The sequence below is a fragment of the Aulonocara stuartgranti genome (assembly GCF_965226115.1).
Source record: "Aulonocara stuartgranti genome assembly, chromosome: 12".
Taxonomy (NCBI): Eukaryota; Metazoa; Chordata; class Actinopteri; order Cichliformes; family Cichlidae; genus Aulonocara; species Aulonocara stuartgranti.
Window position 1 is genome coordinate 15,745,321 of NC_138948.1, and position 27,611 is coordinate 15,772,931.

The following is a 27,611-nucleotide window of genomic DNA, read 5'->3' on the forward strand; positions in this document are numbered from 1 at the left end:
CAACACACTCCTAGCAAAAGTATACACATGTATGGCTATCATTAACACTAATTTGCCAACTGTCTGGCACACTTTCACATGTGAAAACTTTCTTAGATAATTAGTTCACTTTGCAATCAGCCTAAGCACTATAATACAGGTAAGCTGTGTGTGCGGAGTACAATGGTGGGAGCAGAAAGAGTGAGAAGTAGAGGAGGCCGAGGAAGAGGACGTGGAGGTGAAGAAGTAGGATGAAGAGGACGACAAGGAAAGGAGGAGCAAGAGGAAGACGAGGAGGGGGGAGAGGAAGCATGTTCACTGCAGACCACGTAACCCATATAGTCATTATGGCGATTGCAAATAATCCTATACTTGGAAATAAACACTTGTGTTTGTTTTGATGTGTTTGACTAAACACCAGTACTTGAAGTTTGGATCCCTCCATGCTTATGGATCTATGACAGAAGTATGAGCTCAAACTGACATAGCCTACCTTGTGCACAGGGAAGGCAAACGCCAGATGTGTTTTGTATTCATACCATCGGTGTGCAGTTGGCGCATTGTGTGCTTAGTAGATGATGGCTTGTGTGTACTGTTTGATACGGAAACACCATTTTTACAAAGGTGTGAAGAGTTAATCTAGCTGTGTTTGCTTTTGCAAGAGAACTAAAATGTTTGGATAATTGGGTGACAGGTTGTTTTATTTGTGTGTAGAGTTTTGCTAAATTAGCCAATAGTTACATAACATGTGCTTAAGCAATCAGAAAAAACTGTAATCTAGCTGTGTTTGCTTTTGCAAGAGAACTACAATGTTTTGATTATTGGGTGACAGGTTTTCTTATTTGTGTGAAGAGTTTTGCAAAATTAGCCAATAGTTACAAAAAATGTGCTTAAGCAATCAGAAAAAACTGTAAACTACTTTTAGACTATGATATTGTATAACACAGGACTCCCAAATTGCTTCATGCTTGACCACTCCCTGCCCCCTTCTGAGTTAGACTCCTGATTGCTGAAGGAGCAATAGCCCCAAAACACTTCACTGTTGCATGCAGGGCGCACTGCTGAACTGCAAGTTAGCATGCCTAAGATTAGGTTGTTGAACCGAGCCCTTGTTTTGATTATTTTATTATTATTTTTTGTTTATTACACACATGGTCACACAGGAAAGAGATGCAGCAGATGCCAACTTTAAACAGGATCAGAACATCAGGACAGAAAAGCAAATATACAACAGAAAAAAGGCGACCTGAGTAAACACAAAATGTGAGTTTTAGATTATAATAATTACATCTATCGATGCCAAAAGGCAAGTGTGAAAAACCAATCGGCCCTTGAAAGTAATAACTAGTTCAATCAGACAGTTTACTTTTGAAATGATTCATTTCTGCATGAGAACATAGTTGCAGGTTAGTGACAACGTCACTGCCAGGAAACATGGAGGACATACAAATTGGTGGCTGATGAGAAATTATTTCCAAGTGCCTACAGGCAGATTCTGTGGTGGAGAAGGGGTTGAAAGAGCCGACAGAGGCATTGTCTAGTCACAGGGATGGATGGGAATACACACAGCCTAAAGAAAATGCTAAATTGGGAGTATATGCTTGGTATATTACATAAACAGAGTGAGGCACATTACGTGGTTGTGATGCAGCACAGCTCGACTTGTCTTGCCTGAACTGACTTGCAGGCTTTGTTCCATTTGTGGCACCTTTAACAGCAACAACTGCAGCTGAATACTGTCGGACATTGTTGGTGGGTTTGGGGCCCACTCTTCTCATAGTTCTGCAGCACAGGTTTGTGAAAATGAAAGGCTCTTTTGAGGTTACACCACAGCATTTCGCTGGGGTTCAATTCTAGACCTTAAGCCACCCCCAAGCGTTAATTTTATTCCCAACTCAGTCAGAGGTGGACTTGCTCTCATGCTTGTGATCATTGTCTTGCTGCATAACGGATTTGCGCTTGAGCTTTAACTCACCCACTGATGATCTGATGTTATCCTTGAGGATTTTCTGCCAGAGAGCCAAATTCATGTTTCCCTCAATTATGGAGAGTTGCCCTGGCCCTGAAGCAGTTACTCCTACCTCTGTGTATGTCTGTAAGTATAATGCGCTTTTTATTTGTATAAAATTCTGTGTAGTCTGTGGTGTACAGCATATGTAGCAGGGGCTCCTGTCTTCTAAGTACTTCACCTCAGAAAATTCTCCCAAAACATATCAGACAAGCCTTCATTTTTTTCTGGGATTGAAGTGGTGTTCAGTTCACCACTCTGTCATTTTGCCCAGTGTCTGTTGGATAGTGGAAACATGAACACTGAGATTTACTGAGGTGAGAGAGGCCTGTGCTTGCTTGGATGTTTTCCTTGTATCTTTTTAGACTTCCTGGATGAGGCACCGTGGCGCTTTTGGAGGAAGGCTGGCCACTTCTCAGAAGGCTAACTATTGCTCCAAGTTTTCTCAGCTTTTGAATAATCTCTCACACTGTGCACCATTGGAGTCCAAAAGTCTCAGACATATTTTTGAAAGCATTCCAGAAGATGTGTTTCAGACATCTTCTTCCCTGTGTCTGGTGGATTTTTATTTGTTTTTTGTTTATTTGGTGTTGGTGTGCTACAGGTGGGACCATTTAGCATACACCATGCTTCTGAAAATTGTCTAATTAACTAATGAAGAGGGCTGGTAGTAATCAGGCCTGGATTTGTCCAGTTGAGCAGCAACCAGTTATCAATGCAGTGCCCAATTAATTTTCTTTTGGGAAAAAAAAGTGAGTGAAAGTAACATTTCTGCTTCAAATTTAAAACTTGTATTTTGTACTTACCAGGTTGGGTATGTTTAGGCTAGATGTAGTTGGAGTCATATAGGAGAAGACAGAGAAAAAGAATAAGAGGAGGCTACTTCTGGATTCTCCCTTGGGTCGTCACAGCAGGTAGCTCTGCATGTTTGTCATATTTTACACTGGATGCCCTTCTGGATGCAACCACAAAGGGGATTATAGGGGTTATATATTGATGTATATTTAATGACAAATGGAGCGATATTGTGCACTTTTAACTGTAGCTATAGGTATAATAAGTCAGCCAGTTATTCAACAACATATCACTCCTAAATATTTGTTGTTGTGGTTTCAGATATGGATTCACTTTTGTTCCATGAAGATGAGGGTTTTACTGCGAAAAGCTTTTTGTGTGCGCTGGAACTTGACAGTTATCCCTCAATGCCACAACGAGTCAGGACTCTTTCACTGTGATATTTTTTATTTAATGGACAGATTATCTGAGGCAAAGCCATTTGGGCAGTTAAACATTGTTTTATGAATGAGAACCTTATGAAAGTGTCAAGACCTACATCATATTTTTGGAAAATTTGACAGCGGTATGCTGTCACTCATATTACGCCCATTGCTTTTAAAGTTTTATTGATTGTGGGAAGGACATACTGTTAGGATGCCTGGGTCGTCGACCCAGGGTTTTTGAGTTTACGATATTATTTATACTGTCTAGTTTTTGGTTTCTTTAAGTTCTGTCTTATGGCTTAGGTCTCTGTCTTCTTTAGTTGCTCTGTCTCCCCTATCACCTGCATCCCCTTGTCTAGTTCGCGTCTATGTGTATCCTAAGTTCCTATATCCCCGTGTTCAGTCAGTGTTTGTGTCTGCCCTGTTCCCACGTCTCTGTTCCCTTTGTAGTGCCTGCATATGAGTCTGTGTCTTTGTTCAGTCTGTGTTATGTGTTTCCTGTTTTACTTTGAAAGTCCATGTCTGATGTTAAGGTGTCTGGTTTTGCTTCCTCTTGTCTCGTTAGGCCTGATTTGCCCCAGCTGTGTTTCCCTCCTGTTACTCATTTCCTGATTGCTCCCTCTGTGTATTTAAGCCCTGTGTTTCTTAGTGTCTGTGTTGCGATCTACCGTTTACCAAGCTGTGTGTTCTGTCAGTCCGCCGGTATTAGTTTATTTTTTTGATCGTTTCCAGTTATGTTATATTTGAGTTTAACATTAAAACGGTTTTTTGAGTTTACATCTGTCTCTGGAGTCTGCACCTTGGGTCCTTTTCCTGTCTGCACACAGCCGCACCCAACAAAAAAAGAAAGCTTTCACAGGACTCAATGCAGTCCTACACCCTTACTGCTTCTATAGCAATTAAGAGGAAAGCAGCCAGGTGCTGATAATGAAACAAACTTAATTAACTGGACATCAGGAAATGTGACCACCTCTGTAAAAGCAGAAGTTTTGGAGGTTTGCTTGTCTGGAGCATTCAGGTGTGTGTTAACACAATGCCACAACCTTCCTAACAAATTGACTCCAAGGTCATCCTGTGAAATGCACAGAGAAATTGTAAGAAACACAAAAGCAACTCTATAGGTCTCAGTTAGCATGTTAAATGGTAAAGTTCAATTAGAAAAAGTCTGAATAAGTATGACATGTAAGGGAAACCAGGAAAAAGCCTATTTTCTCTAAAAAGAAATAACTTGCAATGTTGCATCTGAAGAAACCACAAGACTTCAGGAACACAGTGGTGATAATGTGAGCTTGTTTTGCAGCCACAGGACCTGGACACCTTTTAGTCACTGAGTTCTGCAGCACCAAAGGATTCTCGGGTCAAATGTGAGGCCATCTGTCTAAAGCAATAGGAGAGCAATCTCAAGCACAGCAGCAGATCTACAACAGAATGGCTGAAAAAGGAAGCGCCGAGGTCCAGACCACAACTCTATTGAAATGCTGTGGCAGGACCTTAAGAGAGCTGTGCATAAATGAATACCTGCAGTGTTATAAAGATGAGTGGGCCAGAATTCCTCCACGGCAATGCGAGAAACTGATAAAGTCACACAAAAAATTTCAAGTTATTGCTTAATCCCACACTGTGATCTTACTCGTAATATAGACAATAATACTGAGATAAGAGTTTAAAATGACACCCAGTGAAGATATTTATATTCATCCACTTCCTCAATCTCCTTTTAATGAATATTTTAAAAATGTCAAACGTCTCTCCTTTAAAGACAAGCACATGAACACTCTTGAGGTTCAATGCCAAGCAGTTGTTCTGTTTTCAAAATTTAAACAACATCTTTACCATTTTGTTCTCAGCCGTTGAAAGCATCGCAGCTTATAAAAGTTAAAGCAAAGCATTTTTCCCAAGAGAAACGTTGCGCCTTTCATACTGTACTGACCCTTTTTATCTGCCACTCCAACAACAGATGCTTTACACACACAGAGGCGCACAAACAAGCATGCGCGCTGACAGACGGCTTCAGAGAAAGACGAATTACACACCAGGCTAATGAGATGGAATAAGAGAGATCCCACCTATCAAAGAAGGCAGGCCGTGTTTTGTCAAAATATTTCATCATTTCTCGCTTGAAAATCAGCCATCTTCTAAAGATTTCTTGTCTGAGTTCATATTGTTTCATGTCTGTTGAGAGGAGAGGCACGCTTTCTGTTTAGAGTTGCTGCTTCTTATCTCTGCTCATGAGCTGACTGTTCTTATGTGTCAAAAATGTCATGAGATGTGAGTCGCAATAAGCAGCGGCGCTACCATGTTTCATCTACTTTAACACCTGTAAACACAGTGACTATGACAGTAAATGTTACAAAAGGAGTTTTGTTGTTGACATTTGAGGGAAATTAATAACCTTGTTATCAGCGAAAAAGGACATTGAACAGTGACTGACGTCACCTCGGTATTAATACCAACACGAAAACTCAGGTGAGCTTAAATACAAGCTCCGTCAAATGCCTCTCAGCTGAGTTAAATGTGATTTTCAGATATCAATACAATGACTCACCAAATTACAACCTCTTTTCCCTCGAGAAGGATGCCAAACAAAACAATAAATAATAACTTAAGAGCTTTCTCCCCACACCAGGAGTAAAGGAATATTAGGGCTACACCACGTGTATCTCTGAGTCTCTGAAGGAGGACAGAGGCAGAACAGAGTTAAGATTCAGGACAGAGTGCTTTCTCCCATCCCTTTATTACGACCCTGTCTTCCGCGGAGCTCATCATCTATCATTCTGCACTAATTGGCCTATCAGAGTTATGCAAAGGCTGCTTCCCCGATAGGCCCTTGAATCAAACCCTAACACTGACATTCACTCGCAAGAACATGCACACACACACACATATTGGCCACATTTACATTTAGCTTACATTTATCTCATTGAGGTTAATTATCCTGGACAAATGCACACAGGCACACACGCACAGTCGCTGAATCGCAGAATACTTGCGGAAAAAGGTAAGAATTTACGACCAAGCTGATAATATTTTGCGATGCTTGCTGCCTTTTTTTTTTTGTTATCCAACCTTGTCTGAGTTATACGACTCAAACTATGAAAAACATCTTTACTCGTCAAACTCCAGGACCCTTTAAATGCTGACGTCAGACTAACATTTTCATTTGTAAATAGAATATTGTCAATATAGCTCTTGTTCCGATGATGTGTCAGCCCCTTCAGAATCTGTGAGTTCGGAATGACAAACTCACAGATACTTAATAACTCGTATGCTTACTTTTCACCACACAGCTCCAAACTGCTGTGGTCACATTTAGACGCAAAGCAAGGCATACTTATGTGTGAGAAAGTGGGCATGGCGATGTTCATTTTTAAGCAAACAGAAGCAGTTACCACTGTTCTTCATTCATCTCCATCCCGTTCCTGACCGGGAATATGAAAGGCCACTGTGACTGCCTGACAAAAAAATGGGTTGAGTCAAAGGGCTCCCGCAGTACACCATCTGTTTCACGCTCTAATTTAACCGTCTCACCAAAGAAACATATCTTCCTTAAAAATAAATAAATAAAAAGGAATTTGCCAGTGTGAGCAAAATATACATCAACTCAGTTGGAAGTGTGGCCTATTCACAAAGTTGCCTTGAAACAATAATAAACTAAAGGGATCTGTGAGCAGTTAATTAAAGTATTAAACTGTGTGTGTCACAGCATGCACATCCTCATGAAATACCTGCTATATCACACTGAGTCTGATGGGAGATCATAATAAGGCTCAGTTGCCCCCTCATTTCTTTTAGCATAACATACCAGTGTGTATTTGTTTTCATCCCCCCCCTTTCCTCCAAGGTCTGTTGCATTCCCCCCCCCCCCCCGGGGGTTCATCACTCACCACACTGCAGCCAGAGGTATCAGGAAATAGATCACTTTAATCACCCAGAATAGCATCTACTATACATCATTTAAATCTAAGGACATAGAGTACCGTTATTAGTGTCAGGTCTAGCAGTATATAATGGTGGGGCTTCCATATTAATGTCAACTACATGTTAGCATCCAATTAAATGCTTCACTGGCAGGTAAAATATATGGCATATATTGTACGCCATAAGTTCTGGATGTGTAGATATATACACATATATTTTCTTTCCTAGTAACAGTGTATATTTACACATGGTATGTGTTTATGGGGCGTCTCTGAGTGTATCTGCGAAACAGCTGGTGTGCTGTAAGTGCGCATTAACACCGTGTGTGTAATGAGTTATCACCTTGCTTTAAGATCGTTGACTTTGACTGGGGAGATCTATAATGGCTTTAACACTCCCACTGGTTGTTAAAGCAAATGAGCAAGGGTTTGCTCCATGTGATGGGGGCAACTGTTTGCTTCTATGTGTGTGTGTGTGTGTGTGTGTGTGTGTGTGTGTGTGTGTGTGTGTGTGTGTGGGTACAAGTATGTGCGCGCTCTGTCACTGGCTCCCTGTTCTCTCTGCAGTGGCCATTACTGTGTGTGGACTAGGTGTTGCCATGGCAACTCTATGGCAGCAGCCTTGATGCTGGGATGATCACACATTATTAGTTGACTCAAACTGAAAAAAAGAAGGAACACCATAGTGATTTGGATAAAGGACCAAGGGGCAGAAGACAAGAATAAAGAAAAGGGGGGCGAAAAGAAAAATGTTTAAGTTGAGAAAAGCCTGAGAATTCTGTCAAACGACAACACACAATCAAGGCAGAAATATAACGAGATCACACACAAGAAGAGAGCTAGAGTGTGGAACAGTACAAGAAGAAAAGCATTCAGCAACACGTTTAATGTGGGCACATACTTAAAAAGAAGGAGAGAAAGACAGCCACAAAGGGCACAGGCATTTGCAAATCTTCTTTTTGTTACGAAGAAACACTCCTGGGCGGTTTTGTGATTCTGTCTTTGTGAGGATAAATCTGAACTTTTTATTCTGATTACAAGTTTGGTGGGTACAGTTTGAGGATGCATTTTCTTAATGTCTGTCTTCTCGGGTGTAGATGTGCAGACCCAGATTTTAGCGTCACACTGCAAATGCAAAAATACCTCTGATGGGAGTGGAAAACTTCTGCTAACAGTAATGACCAGCTTCATACCGAGAGCACTGCAAATTAGCGGGTCATGAACAAGCAGGCTGGGCGAGGGGTGTATTAAGATGCAAACAAAACTAACACGGTGGAAAAGCAGGTTTTACATACGGGCTATTCTCTGATAACAGTGTGGCAGTTCAGTTCGGTGAGAGGCAGCTGAAGGAGAATCAATATGTTTTTTTTTATATAAGGGCAAGCACCTGTGATAGAAATAGCAAAGGACTGTATGTGTTGCTGAAGACTGAGACTCATGTGGAGCACAGAATTCATCCAGAGGAGGGCTGTGCTATATATTATAAGCTATTACAACATGTAACCCTGAAGTAAAAGAGAGAATTAAACAGAAAAAATAAAATAAAAATAAAACATGAAGGTCTCTCTGTGCGACTGCCTGCAAAATAAAGAGTACTGGGATTCTCCCCCACTCTCCGACGTTACATGTTGAGCTCAGTTAAACATCTGTCCCATCAAAATACCAGGACTACTTTTCAGGACTGTGCTCCAAACATCCAGGGTGACGACTCAGTGAAGAGTTACAGGGCAGAGCCAAAGTTTTGGCACTGTGCTCTAAGCTCTGAACCATCCAGCCATGCCAATTATACACTGACAACATTTCCCCCTCTCATTCCAAATAAAAGAAAACTTCTACCTGTAACTATCAAAACTATTCCAGATGCAAAATGTGGCAGGATTTTTTTCTGGCATTTGCGAAGCACAATTTACAGTAAATTCCATGTTTCTGTGATTTATTTAAATATTCCCTTTCCAAACTTTTTCACTCTGAAAGGGAAAACATAGACATAAAAAACACCCGTCGCCACCTTTCAGATGCAAAACTGACCCTAAACGAGGGTTATAGTCAGGCGCAGACCTTTAGTACAAACAAGCCACCATATGCACAAACACTGTTTTACACATTTAATCTCCCTTTCCCACCCGAAGGGACCTGCACCGTGACTAAGCTGTGTCTGTTAAAGGAAACGTTTTCCATTTTCATAAGGTCACCAAACATGGTACAGTGTAAAGAGGCTGTCTTTTACTACTACGAGACTATAATTTAATCTCTATTTTAGAGTTTTGAGACTTCATTCAGGCCTGGGGATTTTGGCTCATGATATTCCAAAATTCTCTCAAGTGTTTGCTGTCCATAGAGCCCTAGGCTATTTAATTTGGCCTGACATTTCCGTTGCTGTAACTCATTTGGACAGATTTGAAGATGTTTTTCCAGGTGGTAATAGCGCGAGTTAGGCTAAAGAACTGTCATAAAAAACTAAAAAACTTTAATGGACTTAAAAGTAATTTCCTTGTGCTTGATTTAGTCAAAAACCCAGTCAGAGTTTGAATATGTCCAAAATATATCACATTTAAAGTTAAATTACCTGAAAAGAGAGCTTTTACAAGTTAATCTGACAGCATTGTCTATTTGTAACTGGTTTAATAGGCTGCCCCTAATGTTAGAAATTAGATCCCTAGTGTGGTGAAAATGGACTGTTCAGAGATGTCACACTGTGCTGCTGCACCACTGCTGGGGTATGGGGACTGTCTTTCGAACTCAAATGGATGGCGAGGCTGTTCCAAACAGAGACTACAGGCTACAAAGTGAGTTTTGAAAGCCTGTTATCTCAGCACCTGGCAAACTGATGGTTGAGTCACTGGTATTGATCAACTTAGCTTTCAACCCCGTCTAGATATATTAGGGCTATTTTCTGCAATGGGATGATAAAAATCTCACTTACTGCCCTTTAAATGCGCTATAACTTCATATATTGTGTTGATTCTGCAGTCCAGTCCCAGGCCCATCCATAAGGAGCCTATAAATGCAGGCGGTGGCCCAAGATTTACATTCCTAGTAGCAGATTTTACTGCAGCTGTAGCCAGTTAAAATGCAGAGCAGTGAGAGTTAGATGATCAAGAATAATGTGAAACACTTCAGTGAATTTCAGAGCTTGCTACATAGACTTAACTGTTTCTGTAAGAGGGGTAAAGGCAGAGTGCATCATTTTGGAGCACACTAACATCTGTGGAGCGGTGAAACATGTCTGCAGTAGTTCTATGAACATTCATCTCCTGTCACCTCTGTAGCAAACACAATTTTAAGTTGGAGACAATGAAAGGTAGAAGTCGTAGTGAAGTGAGAAGTGGAAAAAAAAAAGAATTTGAAGATAGGGGGGAAGAAACCCAAGTGAGAGAAAATGAGAGGGGTGCAAAAACCCTGGCAGTGTGTTCTGGCTGAATGGATGACTGACAACAGAATCATACAATGGAGGTAAAGGGGGAGCACAGGTAGGAAAGTAGAGGAGACAGAATAGTAAGAAGGTAGCCAAGAAGGGTAAAGAGAGAAGAAAAGACAATGATGAGTGAACAGAGGAAGAGTGTGGAATGAAATGAGCGGAGAAGGGGTAGTGGAGGGAGATGAGAGACAGAGGTGTTATTCTAAAATGAGTTTGTGGCTCACAGACGACTGCTGACTGTCAGCTCCTTAAATGAGAACAACATTGGTTTGACAGCTCACTTACTAGCTTAACACAAAGCTGGCAGCATCAGCGGGCCCCTAGCCGCCGCACTCGTGTTAGACCCATAAGAATACACGATTGAGAATAATGTCCATATAATAAAGACGAAAAGTAGTTTCTCTGTAGTTTTGATGAGCGCGGGGTAAGAAATGTTGCCTTAAATGTTTTGGCTTGTCTTAGAAAAGATGTGAAAGGTGTGCACTAAATCACAACACTAGCTTGAATTGCCATCAGCCCATTAGATGTTCGATCTCAGTTTTAATTATTCCCGTAGGCGCCCTTGTGGACCTACTAGTAGGGCAGAAGGTGCATTGTCATCCATTCTGATCACAGATAAACAGAAAGTATTCTGCTTTACAGATATGCTACCTCTTGCAGACGTGAATTAGTACATAGCTTTCTACCTTTCACTTCATAATGTGTGTATTTTAACCAAAATCCTGATATTTTTATAAACCTAAAGAGTTTGGGTGACTGAATTTAACCAAACAAAACTTAAGTCTATTCATCCAAATTAGGGATTCACCCTGGACAGGTCCATCACTGGGTCAGCAGACCATTCATTCTTGTATTTACACCTACAGACAATTCAGAATTAACCCAACAATCATGTGTTTGGACATGGTTAGAAACCATGCAGACTCCATTAAGATGAAACCTTAACTGTCTATATTTCAGTTACTTCGGGTAGGTGAGATTCACACACTGATTAGGGATGTCAGCCTTCAACTTGAGAGCTTAACTCAAAGATGCAGCAAACAACCCACCCAAGTATTCTTAAATGCTGAATCACCACAGGTAAAGGCCTACTGAAGCTGTTTATTTTGACCTGTGTGTGGAAGGTGTGTAGGGGAATCAATAAAACATTGGATCACTCTCGCTGCATCACATCGTGTTTCTCTGTGACCTGCCTTAGAAAAACAAGCCAAAATTGTCAGAATATATCACAAGGAGGTAAAAAAAGTCAGCTTCAAACTGATGTGTCACATTCACCTTGTTGAGTTGTAAAAATCTCACTTTTGTGAGCAGGGCCAAGACAGAGCGCCAGAGAGACTCGGCGGCTTAAACCAATCAACGAAGTGCACCTGCACCTGGACTGCACACTTGTGTTTTAGCAAAGAACAGCTGTGAGAAGCTAAGACTGACCCACCAGCACACATCAATACCGCAACTTCTAGGTAGTCTGTTTATTCAGCCACAGAGTACTGGTCATCTCAGATAGAAGAAATATTAGTTCAGCACTGTTGGTGCATAGATTTGCTACAGAGCTAGATTCTTCATGTCAACTATAAAAAGAAGAAACCCAGAAGTCTCACCAGTGACCTTGCTAGGCATAGATCAAGCATTTTAACTGCCTCATTCTAGCAGCAGAGATGGCACACTGCTCTGCCTCACGTTTAAGATCACTGTGTCATCTTTGAGAGGCTGGGAAAACACACAGAGCATGGCAACACGCCATAACATGGGAACTCTGCAGGGAAAGAAACAGGATGATGTTAAAGTACGAGACTATCCTACTGCGAGCCACCAGTGATAATCATCAAGCTGCTCTGATTGCTCCGGCAGTTAACAGTGGCTTCAGTTGCAAGGAAACGTTTTTTCATTACGATCGAAGCTTTCGCATCAGCTGCTCACACTTAGTCCGATCAATGTGACGTGCACAAAAGGGATCAATATGCATTTATCTTCTTCAACAGCTACTCTATCTCAGTGGCACGTGCTTTATCATTTGGAGAAGAATATGTCCACATTTATGGAGGAAGGAACGCAGGTTGGAGGGCACGTACAGGGAGCAGCCGGAAAGCAACGAGGCTCAGTTGTTTACACAATATAATTATTCAGTGGAACTACTCCATTGAAACATTTCAAATTTCCATCTTTGTTTATTTTATTTGACTGAGTCGTTCATATGAAGCATTTTGTTTCTGTTTTGGCCTCATAATCACAATATAAGGCCCCATGTCAACACAGATATCGCTTCTACAATGAATCCCGAGGACTGGAGTGAGGGAGGTTATTCACCCTTGGGTCTCTGGTCCCTCAAGTAAAGTTTGCTAAGCTTAATTATACCAATTAGCACCCTCAGGGTTCAATACACATTCATACACACTGTCAACAAAATTTTCAATTAAGGACCATTAAGCCACAGTTGTGTTCACGAAGTGAAACAGATTATCGAGCTGAACTATGATAAACAACGCACAGAAGTAAAACAGCCATTAACTGTCATTAACATATCGAGAAAGAAACAGGGTAAGAAAAAAGACCTTCATCGTTAATTGATGAATGATTTGCAAAGATTAAATGAATGCATGGGCTGAGTTTGACTAAGAAATGACAAAGAGTGACAGTTACAGACTGAGAGAGCTTAGACAACTTAGACTTGGGCTTAGACTGTCACCTGACATTAAATCATAATGTGTCATAAACACATACAAACACATAAATTTCAAAGACAAACAAGAGTTTCTTTAGAAAAGACTTTTTTTGGGTGTGATTTCCATGCAGTGAAAACTAAGGGCTTTAGAGCCTCCAGCTTTACTGGAGCTTAGTGAGTACAACAGAAAGAGCGATGCAGTGAATCAAATAACCAGCATGTAGCTTTTGGTTTCTTTGGCAGAAGCCTTGATCAAGCCTAATCACGCTTGTCGCTCAAGGTATTATGCTACTACAAAGACACCAAAAAGATCAAAGGCACAGTTCTCAAAATAAAATAATTTCTGTTGTTTAAAATCTGAACTTTAAAAACTGATTATACACTATTTGGAGGGTATTCATCGAGTGAATGCATGACAGCTGCTGGTGCATTTGAAACTTGTGCTGTTTGCAATTGAAATTGCTTTTGAAATGAACTAATCAATATGAAAGAGAAAGATGAGGGAGAGAGCATGAAAAAGAGACTCAGATAAAAACGTCAATACTTAACGGGGCCCCAAAAATCAAACCAGCAAGTAAAGCTAAAATACAATTTTCTCACTAAGAATCTAGGTGAAAGTTTTCTTTGGAAAAGGACTTGACCCACAGGCCTTAGATTATTCTTTTAATACAGAGTAATACAGTACAGTTGGTTACACACTGTAACCATAGATTCTGTGTGTATAAGCATAAGCTGCTAAAAGTTGGAGCTATTGTGTTTATCCCTCTGTGCCTGTCCAACCTTCAAGACTTTCTTTCATGTCCTTGTGTTCTGTAAGTCAGCGTTTTCTTTCTGACACAGGGGGAACAAACACAGCTTACAGCCTAATGAGTTGGTCTGTCATCACAGAATCTGGGCTTGCTGTAAGTAAGTATTATGCACATGCTAATTCCTCTAAGAGCTGTCGTTATTAGGATAAGGCATGTGGTCAACATCCCACCACGACACCAGTGTTTCCTAGTGGATAACACACACACAAAACAATACGCTACAATAAGGTATTGAAATAAGGTTGGGTTTGTTTTTTTTCATGATAATTTACTATGTCAGTCCATGTGTGGAAAGAAAAAGAGTGAAAATTAGACTCCTTTGCCACAACACACCTGCAACAGCAGGGGAGAGTGGGGCATTACACACTGCGCAGTTCACTAATCCATGATGGGATTAGAGGAACACCTTTTGGCACGTGCATAAAAAGGGTGAGATTTGACAACATATTACGAGCTGTCAAGTATGCATAAAAATGAGTTAGTCAGGGAAAACTAACATATATTGTGCAGATGGAAACAGATGAATGGGAATGTGAGAGACCCAAGATGCCGCTGTGCAGCTGTTCGACAACTCCATCCCACTGAGGAGGGATGTGAATGAGATAAGGTGCTCGCAAAGTGAGCACAGATGCCCTATGGAGGCTCTGTTCCTGCTGCTGTAGGCTTGTCTGATAGCTTCACACAGTCAGCGAGACATACCTCATGAGTGTACTTTGTGTTGGATAAACAGTTGGATCTGTTTGATGTTAGCCATGTGCAAAATATAATGAAAAACCTGTTTATGCTCTTAAGCATGTGGAGATGGGTCACCACAGGGGATAGGGGACACAACATGAGGTCTGAGCTTCTGTCCATGCACCACTGCTGGAAAGTGCACCATTTTCCTGCATGACAGGCTTTAGTAGAAGGCTGTAGTAGAAGATCTTGCTCCTTGGATATTGGGTTCTATTAAGCAGGGAAAGGCCTCTGCAGAGTCCGAATTATGCAAGAGTATTTAATGAAGTTCAGCCGAGGAAAATAGTGTGCTTCAAGTCGTACATTATGTATGCAGCAGGTTTCAAAAGGGAGATGAGGCATGCTAACTATGCAAGGTTTTTTGTAAACTTGAAAAGAGGAGCCCGTGGCGCCTCAAATGAGATGCTGACTCATTGCCTACTCACTCGTACATGCTAACAGTAAGCCACCACGAATGACCTCTGAGATCCCTTCACAGAGTTCAGATAGGAACCCCAGCTTAAACAGGAATCTCTATCAAAACTCCTGTCCATTGGGTTACCATATGTCTTTCATATGTCTTTGTAACAAGACAACTGCCACAGCTCCCCCACTAACAGCTATACTATGCTTGTTTGTTCTGGTGCCACCAGAATGAATGGGGAAGTAAGTGCAGTTCAGTGAAAATTATGCGAGGAGACAAAGGTTTCTTCACTTCCCACCAGCGACTTAAGATTGGTATATTCATCTCTAGGTAGAGAGAAATGCATCTTTGCATTCTGGTATGTCTGACACAGTTGTCCCAAAGGAGCTCCCCTGCAGAGAGAACATGTGGGATTTTTATGTATGACAAACTGGCTGCAGTGGGAGAGGAATATTAAATATGGATTTTTGGTACTGTATTTCGTTGAGGGGCAGGCAGCTAAATTGTCCTGAATTTACCTGATGTGGAGGGCTCCCAAGGGGACAACCACAACACTTTCAGGCACCAAATCCAGCAGACGTACAACAGGTAGCACATGCGCCACTCTGTGGGGTGCAACAAGTGATATTAGAGAGTTTAGCACTTTCAGTTTCACTGGGGACAACTTTGTTGTCAAGGTGGTTTAGTTCTTATGTAGATAAATGCTCAGTTTGGTGAAAAGAAGAGCGCTTTGGTTTTAAGGGGAAGCCCAGAATTCAACAATGTTGCACAAGCAAGTCTGTCAGAACTGCATCTTGGTGGTCCTGATAAACCAGCATCTGATCCCTTCCCTACACAGTAGTGCCACCTGTGTGCAATGGAAGAAACAATTGTGGGTGGGCTGCGGGACCAAGTGTACTGAAACATGGAGACCCAGGGTTAGTAATGGTTGGAGCAAACTTCCTCTTGAGGTGAGCATCTCTGCGATTTTGATGTTGTGACGGTGAAGGTCTTCTATCGTTTTGGTTCCTTGATTGTTTAGTGTAAACGAGCCATGGCTCTGTCAAGGAGTGGTCTAAACGCCTCACTCGGGGGATAAGGGGCCATCCAGCATCCTCCATCTGACTTCTGGAGAAAGCTAAAACACAAAAGTATGCTGTTGATGCTCATCGTCCACTTTGTCATTATTGCAAAGAGGCTGAAGCCGTGCTTCCTGATGTCCGTGGCTATCTCTGGGGAAAGAGCGATGGGCTAAATTGCTATGGCAGACAAGGCGAGGATAACCTCGCCACATTTGCCCTGCAACATCTTGAGCAGCATCCGGCTTAAATTTCTGAAAAGGCTTCCCTGGGATGTAGCACCTAAGCTAGGTTACGCTTTTCCAAAAATAACAGTAGAAAACCAACGTCCTTTGGAAAATCACTGTTCTGCTTCACTGTTATGAACAACTTGTGGCAGGATAGTGGGACGAGCGACACATATATCATCTTAAAGAGGAACTCAAGATTCTTCATTACTAGGCTCGAAGGGTCCCAAAAGAGAACTGAGAAAAAGCCAATGAGTCTGGCTTGTTATTTGGATCCGACTCTACAGTAGAATGTCAAAGAATACCTCCTCTGCCTCCTGTACGAGATTATCATCAGCCATTATCATCAACTGCAGACATCTTCACCTGCAGCGGCAGTCTGATGGAGAAATCACAAAGGCAAGCAAAGCAGCTGGGTCCAAAGTTTCCAAATGGGGGATGAGGCTAGTCTGGGAGTTGGTGCACAGGAGAAAACTGATACTTCATCATCTAATTATTTGTTGATTGCTGCAGAAAATTCAGAATACAACTCACCACTCAGTGCACATAGGGGCTGTAAGGTCACAAGAGAGCTATTGGAAAAACATGTTTTTGAAAGTGTAGCATGTAGAATTGAACTATATAATAGTAAAATGAGCAACCCAACCCCAAAAAATACAGATCAGTAATTTTCCATTATAGTCATTTGATGCTTATTTAATTAATAAAAAGATATATTTTTTTCTAATTTAACAAATCCTAGAGCATGAGTTCACCCTGTTTTGTCTCAAAGTTAAAACATTCATAATGAGTGAAAGCCAAAGAAAGCAGAAATGGTCACTTGTAAAGCTTGAGTCACATTGCTGATACAGTATGACACACTGCCGATTATTAAATGACTATGAAACTACTATTACTTTTCTGTCACTGATTTGACTTACTGGTTCGATTTTCCATGCTAATTGTTCAGTCAGTATAATTGTGTGTTCCTTCTCATTGCGAGTTTTATACAATTGTGTAAGTGTGACTCACAAGCACAGGCAAACCTCCTCAATTAGACCTGACCTCCTTTTTATTTTCAATGTTCAGATTATATTTGAATTTTTATTGGTCAGGTGAAAGGACAATTACATAGACTTTCATTAAATGTATTTCAGTATTTCATCTGTGTTAGCCACTAGATAGTAAAAACGTCTTTCACCAGTAGATATAGTAGATTTTTCTTTTTAAATGCATGAGACACCTCTGACAGGACAGGACAAGGCAATATACCTTCATCTCTCTTCTGCAGGTTCTGTTTACAACCCCTCTGCTGGGACTAAAATGTAAGATTTACATGAGCAAAGGCAGCTTTAAAAAACGTTTATATGTGCCCTTCACTGGTGTAATTTACTTTATCACTATCATATACATTCCCAAAGAAAAAAAAAACACTATACAATTCATTAAATTTCCCTTCAAGGTTTGCAATAACCAAACTTTCAGAAGTCAGTTCATCAAGAGTTTTTTAACTATTGCTGACAATTTTATTGTCATGAGAGCTGGGGATATAAAAGCTTGCCAGAATGCTGAAAGCATCACAACGAACTGTTTATGTGCCATATATAGTTTACCTTGTATTTACTGGGACTCGATGCGCTTTAACATCATTTAAAATAACTTTTAGTCAAAGACTACTTCCACTTCTCAACACAACACTTACTATTGCTGACTTTGATTTTTCATCTGGAAATGGAATTAACAGCAACAAAGAATATATGCACACATTGCTGGATTAAAGGCTGAATAAAGACTTTAGCCATGGTGTTAAGATACCAAAATGAAATAAATAATTAAATAAGAGTAATAATAATCACTTCTGAATAAAGTGGCATCATGGCAAGCTACTCCAAACAAATCTACATTTGATAACACAATACTGAACCCTAACCAAGCCCTCACGGTAGGTTTCCTACTTTTGCCAAGTTATTTTGTGGAGAAACACATGATTCCTTTCAAGATAAAAATAAATATATATGAAATTATAAAATAATAAAATAATAAACGGCCAACTCAGGACCTCCAAAAGTTCTAATCCCTGCTTTCATATAAACCATGCCAAGAAATTACATGACACAGTCTAAGAAGATAATGTAATTTCTCCAGAGTGAAGCCAGGCTCGGGTGCTCACCACAGCAATCCAAGCCACAGCCTCTGAGGTGTGATTTATCTGTTTGTAGCAGTGATTTGTTGCAGGTGTATACGCCATTTCACCCCTCAAATGTACCATACAACATGCACTGCCAAGGTCCCTACAGATATACAGCCCACCATGGCTCTATTTTTGAAGCAGTTAATGATTAGCCCTCAGGCCACTGATGAACAGTTGCCTGCAGACAGGTAATAAAACAACTATATAAATGTATCTTTGTGACCAAAGCCAAACTCATACGGTAGATGTGGCTCTCCTTGCTCACCTCAAATGTGCTTAAATTGAGAAAGATAATAATGAAAGACAAAATTTGATATAATATTGGTCGTGTAGTTGATTTTCTCTGAAGTGTTCCTCCTAACATTTCCCAGGTATCTATCTATCTGTCTATCTATCTGGGCACCAACACCCTCAAGATGTCCATCAGCTATGGATTAAATCTTCACATCACTGCCTTCAGACAAACAGAGACAAAAATAATATTTGCCAGGGAGAAGGGTTTTTTTTGAAGTTCTTGGCCCTTCAGCACTTCAAAGCAACTTGTCAGAAGCTGTCGGTTTAAATTAGAGGACTACTCCTTTACGGCACTGTTTTTTTTTTTTGACTGGTAAATCTGCAGGCTGTCTCCAGCAATCACAGAGCATCACACATACTCAAGCATGTACACATTTGCACTCTATTTGTTCTACTGTGCCGCCAAAAACTTTTAGATCCGCACAGTCACACAAACAGAAGCAGGCATGCGCTGGTGCTGCACTTGAACTCTGCCGATGGTTTTCTCATTACAAACTAAATGGTTTAAACTGATGAAGCTGTAGCAGTCTGCCTTTTTCTCTTTCTCCTCAAAGTGTCGAAGCAAATAAATTCTTTTTCATCTCTCATATTATCTCCAGGGGCATGCAGATAGCAAACACTCCTCAAGTATGCAGAAGACGCACACTGATACACACAGTAAATACAAAGTAAAGTAAATACTCCTCAGAAGTGGTTAAAGCTCTCCCCAGTTAGACCAGCCAATCAATGACATCTTTATTCATCATTGCTATATTTTAATCATCTTGCTTATCTTAATGGTGTTTGTATTAGTAGTATTTTTTAGGACTTTCTAACATAGGACAATGCATTAACATGAAACTCTCACTAGTAAAAGTTACTACACACTGATGCCTATTTAACGCATGTTATGCTTTCAAACGAGTATCAGGTTATGGGGATAATATATGCAAATGAATCTAGAGTGTACATAGGTGGAGTGCTTTAAAACTGATCCTTCTGAGACATGTTTCTAAGTATTTCATTACGACCGATTTGAAAGCAAGAACAGCCTACCAGGAAGACATGAGAACCAGCTTTAGGCAGAATTAGCCAAAGCCACGAAAAGCAACTTACATAGGGATAGAATCAAAAAGCTTCACAGAGATCCTAATACAAAATGTGTTTTTCTAACACAAAGGCAGAAAAGCCTGCAGCTATAGCTATTATATTTGTTCTGTCATGTCATGTCAAGAAATGAAATCTCAAAAAAGATGCAAAAAGAGAGGGAAAAATGACACAGTGGTCTCAGACACATGTGCTTGTACTTGAATCAGAGAAGGTTTTGCAGGCTTAACAGATGTTGGCTGGTTATATAATTCCTCCCACTGGCTCTAGTTGTTTTTGGCCAGCTTGAGCGTTGTCTACCCATACACTGTGTTACTGCCTTTGAAATCCCTTTTAGTAGACGAGATTCATACCAGTATAGCGATGCACTGATATGAATAAAATCATGCCCATCTCATTTCTGTAGACAACGCAGCATGTGCCATTTGGTACGCTTAATAAACACTCAAGCTTGTATACTAGTTCCACAACATTTCTCCTCAGTATTTTGGATAGATTCCATCACTCCACTCTGCACTGCTGCTGCCTACAGAGTGCTTGATAAACAACCTCATCAGTTTGTGCTACTGACCAAAAAAAATCCCCTTCTGCTACACATTTACATAAGCAAGACTAGGCTAGACTTAACTATGAACAAAAGATGTAATCTACAGTTTATTATTATTTATTGAAGTGGGGAAAATACACTCACTGGGCACCTTTTAAGGTATATCTTGCTATTCCTGAGTTGAACCTCCTTTTGCCTTCAGAGCTGACTTAATTCTTCATGGCATATATTCAACAAGGCGCTGGACATTCCCCAGAGATTTTGGGTCATACTGACATGAGAGCATCACACAGGTGCAGCAGAATTTTCAGCTACACATCCAGAATGTGAATCTCCTGTTCCAACACATCCCAAAGGTGCTCTATTGGATTGAGATCCAGTGACTGTGGAGGCCATTTGAATACAGTGAACTCACTGCCATGTTCAAGCACGAATTTGAGATCATCTGAGTTTTGTGACATGCCAAGCCAATATCCCCCACATGCATTCATGTGGTTTATTCCAAATTCAGACCCTACCAACCCAACAAAAGTTGCAACAGCAATCAAGACCCATTAGACCAGGCTATGTTTTTCCAATATTCTGTTATCAAAATTTATGGAACCTGCTCCTTCAAGATCTGACGGGTTGTCAGGTCAATTCAAAGACGCTCTTCTGCATAGCTTGGTTGTAAGAAGCAATTATTTGAGTTACTTTAGCGTTCCTAGCAAGCCTCTCCTCTGACCTTTGGCAACAATAGGGCATTTTTGCCCAGAGAACTCCTGCTCACTGTAAATTTTCTCTTTTCTAGGCCATTCTCTAGAGATGGTTGTGTGAAAAAAATGCAGCAGATCAACAGTTTATGAAATATTCAGCCCCTCTGGATCCAACAACGAACACTTAAATCACCTTTCTTCTTCATTCTGATGCTTAGTTTGAACTTCAGCAGGCCATCTTAACCATGACTGCATACCTAAATGCAACAAGTTGCTGCCATCTGGTTGGCTGATTAGATAATTGTGTTAATAAGCAATTGAACAAATGAACAAGGGAATGTACACAATGTATCCCTCTCAAATACCGTTGGATTTCCCAGTCAACACAAATCCAACCAAAAGATGTGTCAAGCCTCCAGATTTGTTATGACCTGGCCTTCAGCAATGACTAAACATAATGAAACCTTTCTTTCCATGGTGCCAAGACACTGACTGCTCATATGATTCCTGTTAAACCCAGACTTTGTGCTTTGTCAGTATATTAGAGAATAGCACAACGTAAAATCTAAAACTCACTGCAAAGAAAAACAAAATAATTATGCCTCTGTAATTTTTTTTCTCCTGACGATTTCTCTCTGGTTTTTCGTTTGAAGCATGGGGACCAGTGTGAGTTAACGGTTTAAAACTGACTTCCCAAGAGTGTGACACTGCCTCCATAGCCTGTCAATTAATTCCTTGTTTATTTTAATAGAAGTGATGATAGGCAATATTCAGAAGTGTAACGCTTCACCAGATATGGAGCAGACAGACAGGCCTACCCATTCAAACTCTGTGAAGCTTGCAAAGTTAGGCCCACACACACAAGATGTTCCACTCACTTACAGCACACACAAATCCAAATCCACAAATAGACCAAAAAACTCACAACTCATAAACCCACAGGATTAAGATGCAACCAATACGCTCATGGCTTTCACAGACACTTCACCTCATGTGACATCACTGCACAGCAATAAAGATTAATGCAAAAAACAAATGAGGCCTCTCAGCGTGTAGATGTATGACTTTGTGTTGCATTTCAAGACACTACCAAGATTCCTGGTCACTGTAAGAAACTAGATGTATAATGAAAAAAATGAACAAATTCAGTTACTGTACTCAGCAGTGAGAAGCAACAGAGTCTCAGCTTTGTGCTACAGTAACAAGATACACAACCAGAAACAGCTTGGCTACGTCTGCACTGCACCTTTGCTGACTTATTTGGGAGGCAAGGTAGTCACACTTGGATAACCTCACGTTAAGCCTCACATAACTGCACAGAAGATGGGAAAAAGGCCATTGCATTCTTAATTCTGGAAGACAGAAGTTGGCAATTTTTATCTGCCACCTTGTTGTTGTCTAGATTGATGTCTTAAGGTTCTTCGGGCACTGTACAAGGGCAAATTTTATGGTAGCGGCCATTTTTTACAGAAATTAATCTGGAGTAGCAATAAAAAAAAAAAAACAACTTACTGGACTTCTCCATAACTAGGAAGATACATATAAATATATTTTGAATGCTACTCATTTCCAAAACAGGTGGATTTTTCTATACCTAAAAGAGAAGACAATCTAACTGAGATGAATGGTATGAAACAGAACAGATCCAGCAAGTAAAATATGTACTTTCTTTGTAAACTAACAAATAAAATGCAGTTAACGATGCAGCTGGCTGCTGTTTACTGTTATAAGGCTCTTACCTCTGGGAGAAAATGTCCCTGTAGGGGCTGCCGTGCTGCATGGCGATACCGTATCCACGGTCTGGTGCGTTGTTGCTGACGGTGTAGAAGGAGCAATCCTCATCATTATTAGCAACGTACTCCAGCACTGCTGCATCCCACACAAAACCAAACCGGCCATACTTCACCTGAAAGACATTTACAAGGTGGTTAACAATGCTCAGAAAGGTGCATCGGAGGTCATGCAGAACACATCCCAGAGCATTCAGCACTTGAGTTATTGAGATGGTTTTCTAAGAGATCCAAGAATGGCTCACAGGTTGAAAATTGAACTATTTAAAGATATTTATGGGCTGAATCGTCTTAGACCTTTTCTGCCTAACGTGCTCTAAGGGGACCAATTCACCCCAGTGCTGAAATTTCATAACTACAGTCAGCAGTTTTAGTCCAAAAATGTTGTGTCGAGCCAAGATTACACTATTTGTGCGTTGCAGGACGGCAAACTTCATAGCACAGCACAGCAATTTTACTGTTCGGCATTCCCCCTTGACTGTAGATTCATGTAGTGTTTTGGCTCATCTTCATTGAACCCTGCATAGGTGTGTGTTGGATCTGTTTTTCATTTTCATGTCCTTGTTGTGTATGTGCATGGTCAAACTGCGGGTATGAGTGAGATAGCAGCTTGTGCGTGAGAAGAATTGGAAATGGACTCAAGGTGAGAATCACAGTTTATTTCACAGTACAAGCCAAGGTGCCTGTTATTAACATAGCTTCTAGTTAATATTCTGTAAATCTACGGGATATTTTCGCAAGAAAATGAAAAATGGAGAATAAACAACCAGATTGGGACATTCACATCTTAACACCTCTTGACAATTCACATAAATAGCCTCGGGTGACAACAGGCACACAGACACACACTTCTCCTCTAATACATTATTTTGGACTTGGTGTGTCATTAACTTTAATGGAGATTTATAAATTTTTCAAAACCCTCTGTCTTTGTGTGTGTGTGTATCACCTCACTTGGCCTATGTGAGATGACTAATGTCTGAGAACTGACAAGACCTTGTGATTGGGTAATTTCACAGCCTGTAGCTCTCTGCAGTGTGTACATGTGTGTACGTGTGTGTGTTCAATAATTCACCGCAGGGCATCAGAATAGCAAATTCAGCTCTTTACAACCTTAAAAAGAGAAGAGAACACTTTATTACTTTTAAGAATAATTTAATGGCTTTTCATTATTGCTTTTGAATTGAAAAGATTATGGGCTTTGTGCTACGTAAATTAGCAAAAAAATCTGTTTCAACAGCTTAAAATTGAGCATTAAGGGCACTTTTCCCCTACATTTGGGTGAAAAGAGCTCAAATCAATTATTAAGCACAATATATGTGCAGTGACCTCTGATGTCAAATCAACCAAAGCTCTGCTAATCTGATTAACACTGTCACTGCCCTTTGTGTAAAAACCCCAACAATCAGTCAAAAAAAGTGCCAGTAATATACCCCAATGACACCATTTGTAATTTTCCTAACATTTAATGTTTTAGCTTGTGTATTGAATTGTAAATGGTGCCCTGCAAGGGAGAGAATGCAAGCAAACAAATAGGATGGATGTAAAAGCCTCTATGTGTGTATGAAATTAAGACAGAGTGGAATTCATGTGTTTGCTTTGAGTAATATTGGGGAAACAAAAATAGAGTTGGCTTTACACAGGAACACAAAAAATATGAATGTAATTGTATAAAAATGAGTGAGTTTAAAGGCAGCAGAGAGCTATGCAAATTCTAAAAAAATGCACTGACATAAAATATTAGCCTGTGGCCCAGGGGCGGAGCGGGGGGGTGGCTTACGGGGCTTAAGCCCGGGTTGTTTTGTCAGAAGCCCGGGGTATTTTGGAGTGTAATTTTTTCATAGTTAGATGCCTGGCTGACAACTGTATAAAACAAAAAGTACACACAATATTCGAAGCACATAGTGCACACTGTGGGAATTTACGAGTGTGCGTGAATCCCCCCCTGATATTGGTATGATCCAAGCTCAGGCACTAAGCGACTGAGCGAGGGGGCGGGGCAGCTGCTGCCCGTGAGTGCGCTGTTGGAGAGACGGAGCCAGCCATACTAAGGAGAGCTTAAGTTTGACCAGGTACCAAAGCAAATCATTCGTACCGTACAAATAATGTAAATATGACGGTGCATCACAAAAGATTGATATGAAACTGATCACTTGACCAATATTACGTTACTTGCTCTTCAAGTGAATCAACAAATGGCAAAATGAAAAGCCGAACAAATGCTATTTTTTTTTAGAGTCTTAGCTTACGTGTGTTTATTTCATATTCTCAGTTCTTACCCTCCCCGACTAAATCGGTTTCAGTTATGTACTGAAACATAAGAATGGACATTCGAGGGTTCTTTCAAAGAAAAAACTCAGGTAAATGTTATTTTATATATTATGCTTTGTATGTTGTTCAGTATATTTCTATGCAAAACAAGAGGGATTTCAGTACACAGCAGGATATTCACATTTGTAACCAGATATTTACATACACTTTAGGGAGAAAACATAAAACATTTTTACTGTACAACATCAATTTAGAGTAAATTTTTGTTTTAGATAAATATTGAAATATATTTTGAATTAGTTAAATTTCAGAATAAAGAGAGACAGAGCTATTTTTATCACTTTCATCAAATTTAGGAGTACATATACACTAAGTTTATTGTTAATTAATAAGAAACTCCAGACGATTCCATTCTGAGCTGAAGAAGCTTCTGATAGGTTAGTAGAGTCCATGTGAGTAAACTGGTGGCACAGCTGTGGATGCATATAAGGCAAAACACAGAGCCTGTTTCTGTGACATGGGAAAATCAAGAGATATCAACCAAAACACCAGGAAAAGAACTGTGGAGCTCCATAAGTGTGGCTCAAGTTTGAATACAATTTGGTGCCATTAGCAATTAAGAAATACAGATAGTTTCTCTCTTTACTCTTAAAGTTAACAAATATGTTTTTATATTTATCAATCTAAAGAAATAAACATTTAGTCTGATTTGATGTTACAATTAAAAAAGTGTTTTTATCTGAAGAGTAAATATCTGGTTTCAACTGTATATTTGATGATTGTCAGCACAAAGAGGGAGAGAGAGGAGAACGAGGACAGAACAGATGAACAAGAGCAGGTGAGACACACATGTTAGTCAAATGGTTGTTTACCAAAAGTATCACCGTATCACAGGTCCTCATGTATCTCGTACCTAGTGTTTCTTTTTAGGTTTGTTATTTTTCAAATTCTGTATTTATTAAGTTCTGCAGGCTTGTTTGCACAACAAGGCTAAATAATTATATAAACTTTTCTCAATCTAAATAGTGGACTTTGGTAGAATTAAAAAAATAAGTGTAGTGCAGGTCTATGATGATTTTTAGTGCTATCATCTAGTTCTGATTCTGGTTCTGTCTTGGTTAATTCCTCAGTAGTCCTGATTTTGAACTGTTGTAGTCCTGTTTTAATTCTGGATCAGTTCTGGGTCTGGTTGAATCTGGGTTTAGTCCTCGTGTCTTGATGCAGCCCTGACCTTGTTCTGCCTTGCTGCTTAATTAAAAAACTAGTTTAAGGTGTCCTGCACATGTGATATATATTTTTCCCTATATGAAGTCATTCTTTTTTGAACAGAGCCTATTAATCTTTCAGTCATTTCTACACCCCCCCCCCCCCCCCCCCCAAAAAAAAAAAAAAAAAAAATCCCACATGCATACTACTCTTTGGGCTAAGCCCCGGGTGTTTCAAATGTCTGGCTCCGCCTCTGCTGTGGCCTAAATGACTAGCTAGAAAAGAAAATATGGGGGAGCAGAGGTTTAGAACATCAGCTTCAATTTTTAGTGACAGAAATGTTTCCTGTTGTTCCATTTTTTAATGAATTGCACATTGAGTAATAATGAAAAACTCTTCAGTAGTCTTGTAATCGGAAGGTTGCCGGTTCGAGCCCCGGCTTGGACAGTCTTGGTCGTTGTGTCCTTGGGCAAGACACTTCACCCGTTGCCTACTGGTGGTGGTCAGAGGGCCCGGTGGCGCCAGTGTCTGGCAGCCTCGCCTCTGTCAGTGCGCCCCAGGGTGGCTGTGGCTACAATGTAGCTTGCCATCACCAGTGTGTGAATGTGTGCGTGAATGGGTGGATGACTGGATATGTAAAGCGCTTTGGGGTCCTTAGGGACTAGTAAAGCGCTATATAAATACAGGCCATTTACCATTTACCATTTAGTGCTTTTATGATAAAAATGTCACTTGGTTATGACTGAGCGCCGTGATTTTTCTGTTTCCTATTGTGTCTTTTAGTCACGAGGTTGTTGATCTCACAGGATCAGTTAATACAAACACCGGTTCAATATGTCTTTTTAAAGGTTACATCAATTCCACTACGTTACAGCGCAATCACATAAAAAAGGCATTGTCCCGGTAATGAAGAGGATGCTGTAGCCTGTGAAGGGAAATGCTTTTGCCTCCAGCTGCAGCTGTTTCATAAACAATGTACAATATGTGTGAATAGGGAGCACTTGATTTTATGCACCAGAACAGCCACTCTACGTGCAAAGCTTAATAAAGGCTCGTAACCTGGTTAATTACTGACGACAAAATCTCACTTAGAATGGTACCATAGAGTGATGTGCTGAA

General features: G+C 40.4%; 1 protein-coding gene and 1 long non-coding RNA gene across 7 annotated transcripts in view; one reads left to right on the top strand and one right to left on the bottom strand.

Moving 5' to 3' along the window:
- Positions 1 to 27,611, bottom strand: part of grid2 (glutamate receptor, ionotropic, delta 2) — a 555,291-nt gene that overhangs the window by 15,919 nt on the left and 511,761 nt on the right. For all 6 annotated transcript variants that reach the window (XR_014279959.1, XM_082553593.1, XM_082553595.1 and 3 more), the window contains exon 14: positions 22,965 to 23,131. Coding sequence is in view for 5 of the 6 variants with exons in the window: in XM_082553593.1 (XP_082409719.1) it covers positions 22,965 to 23,131 (167 nt within the window). In the remaining variant the exon portion in view is untranslated. The remainder of the gene's footprint in view (positions 1 to 22,964; positions 23,132 to 27,611) is intronic.
- LOC309719547 lies at positions 24,777 to 26,731 on the top strand. The gene is made up of 3 exons (XR_014280262.1): positions 24,777 to 25,087; positions 25,288 to 25,375; positions 26,073 to 26,731. It is a non-coding gene; the product is annotated as an uncharacterized lncRNA (long non-coding RNA).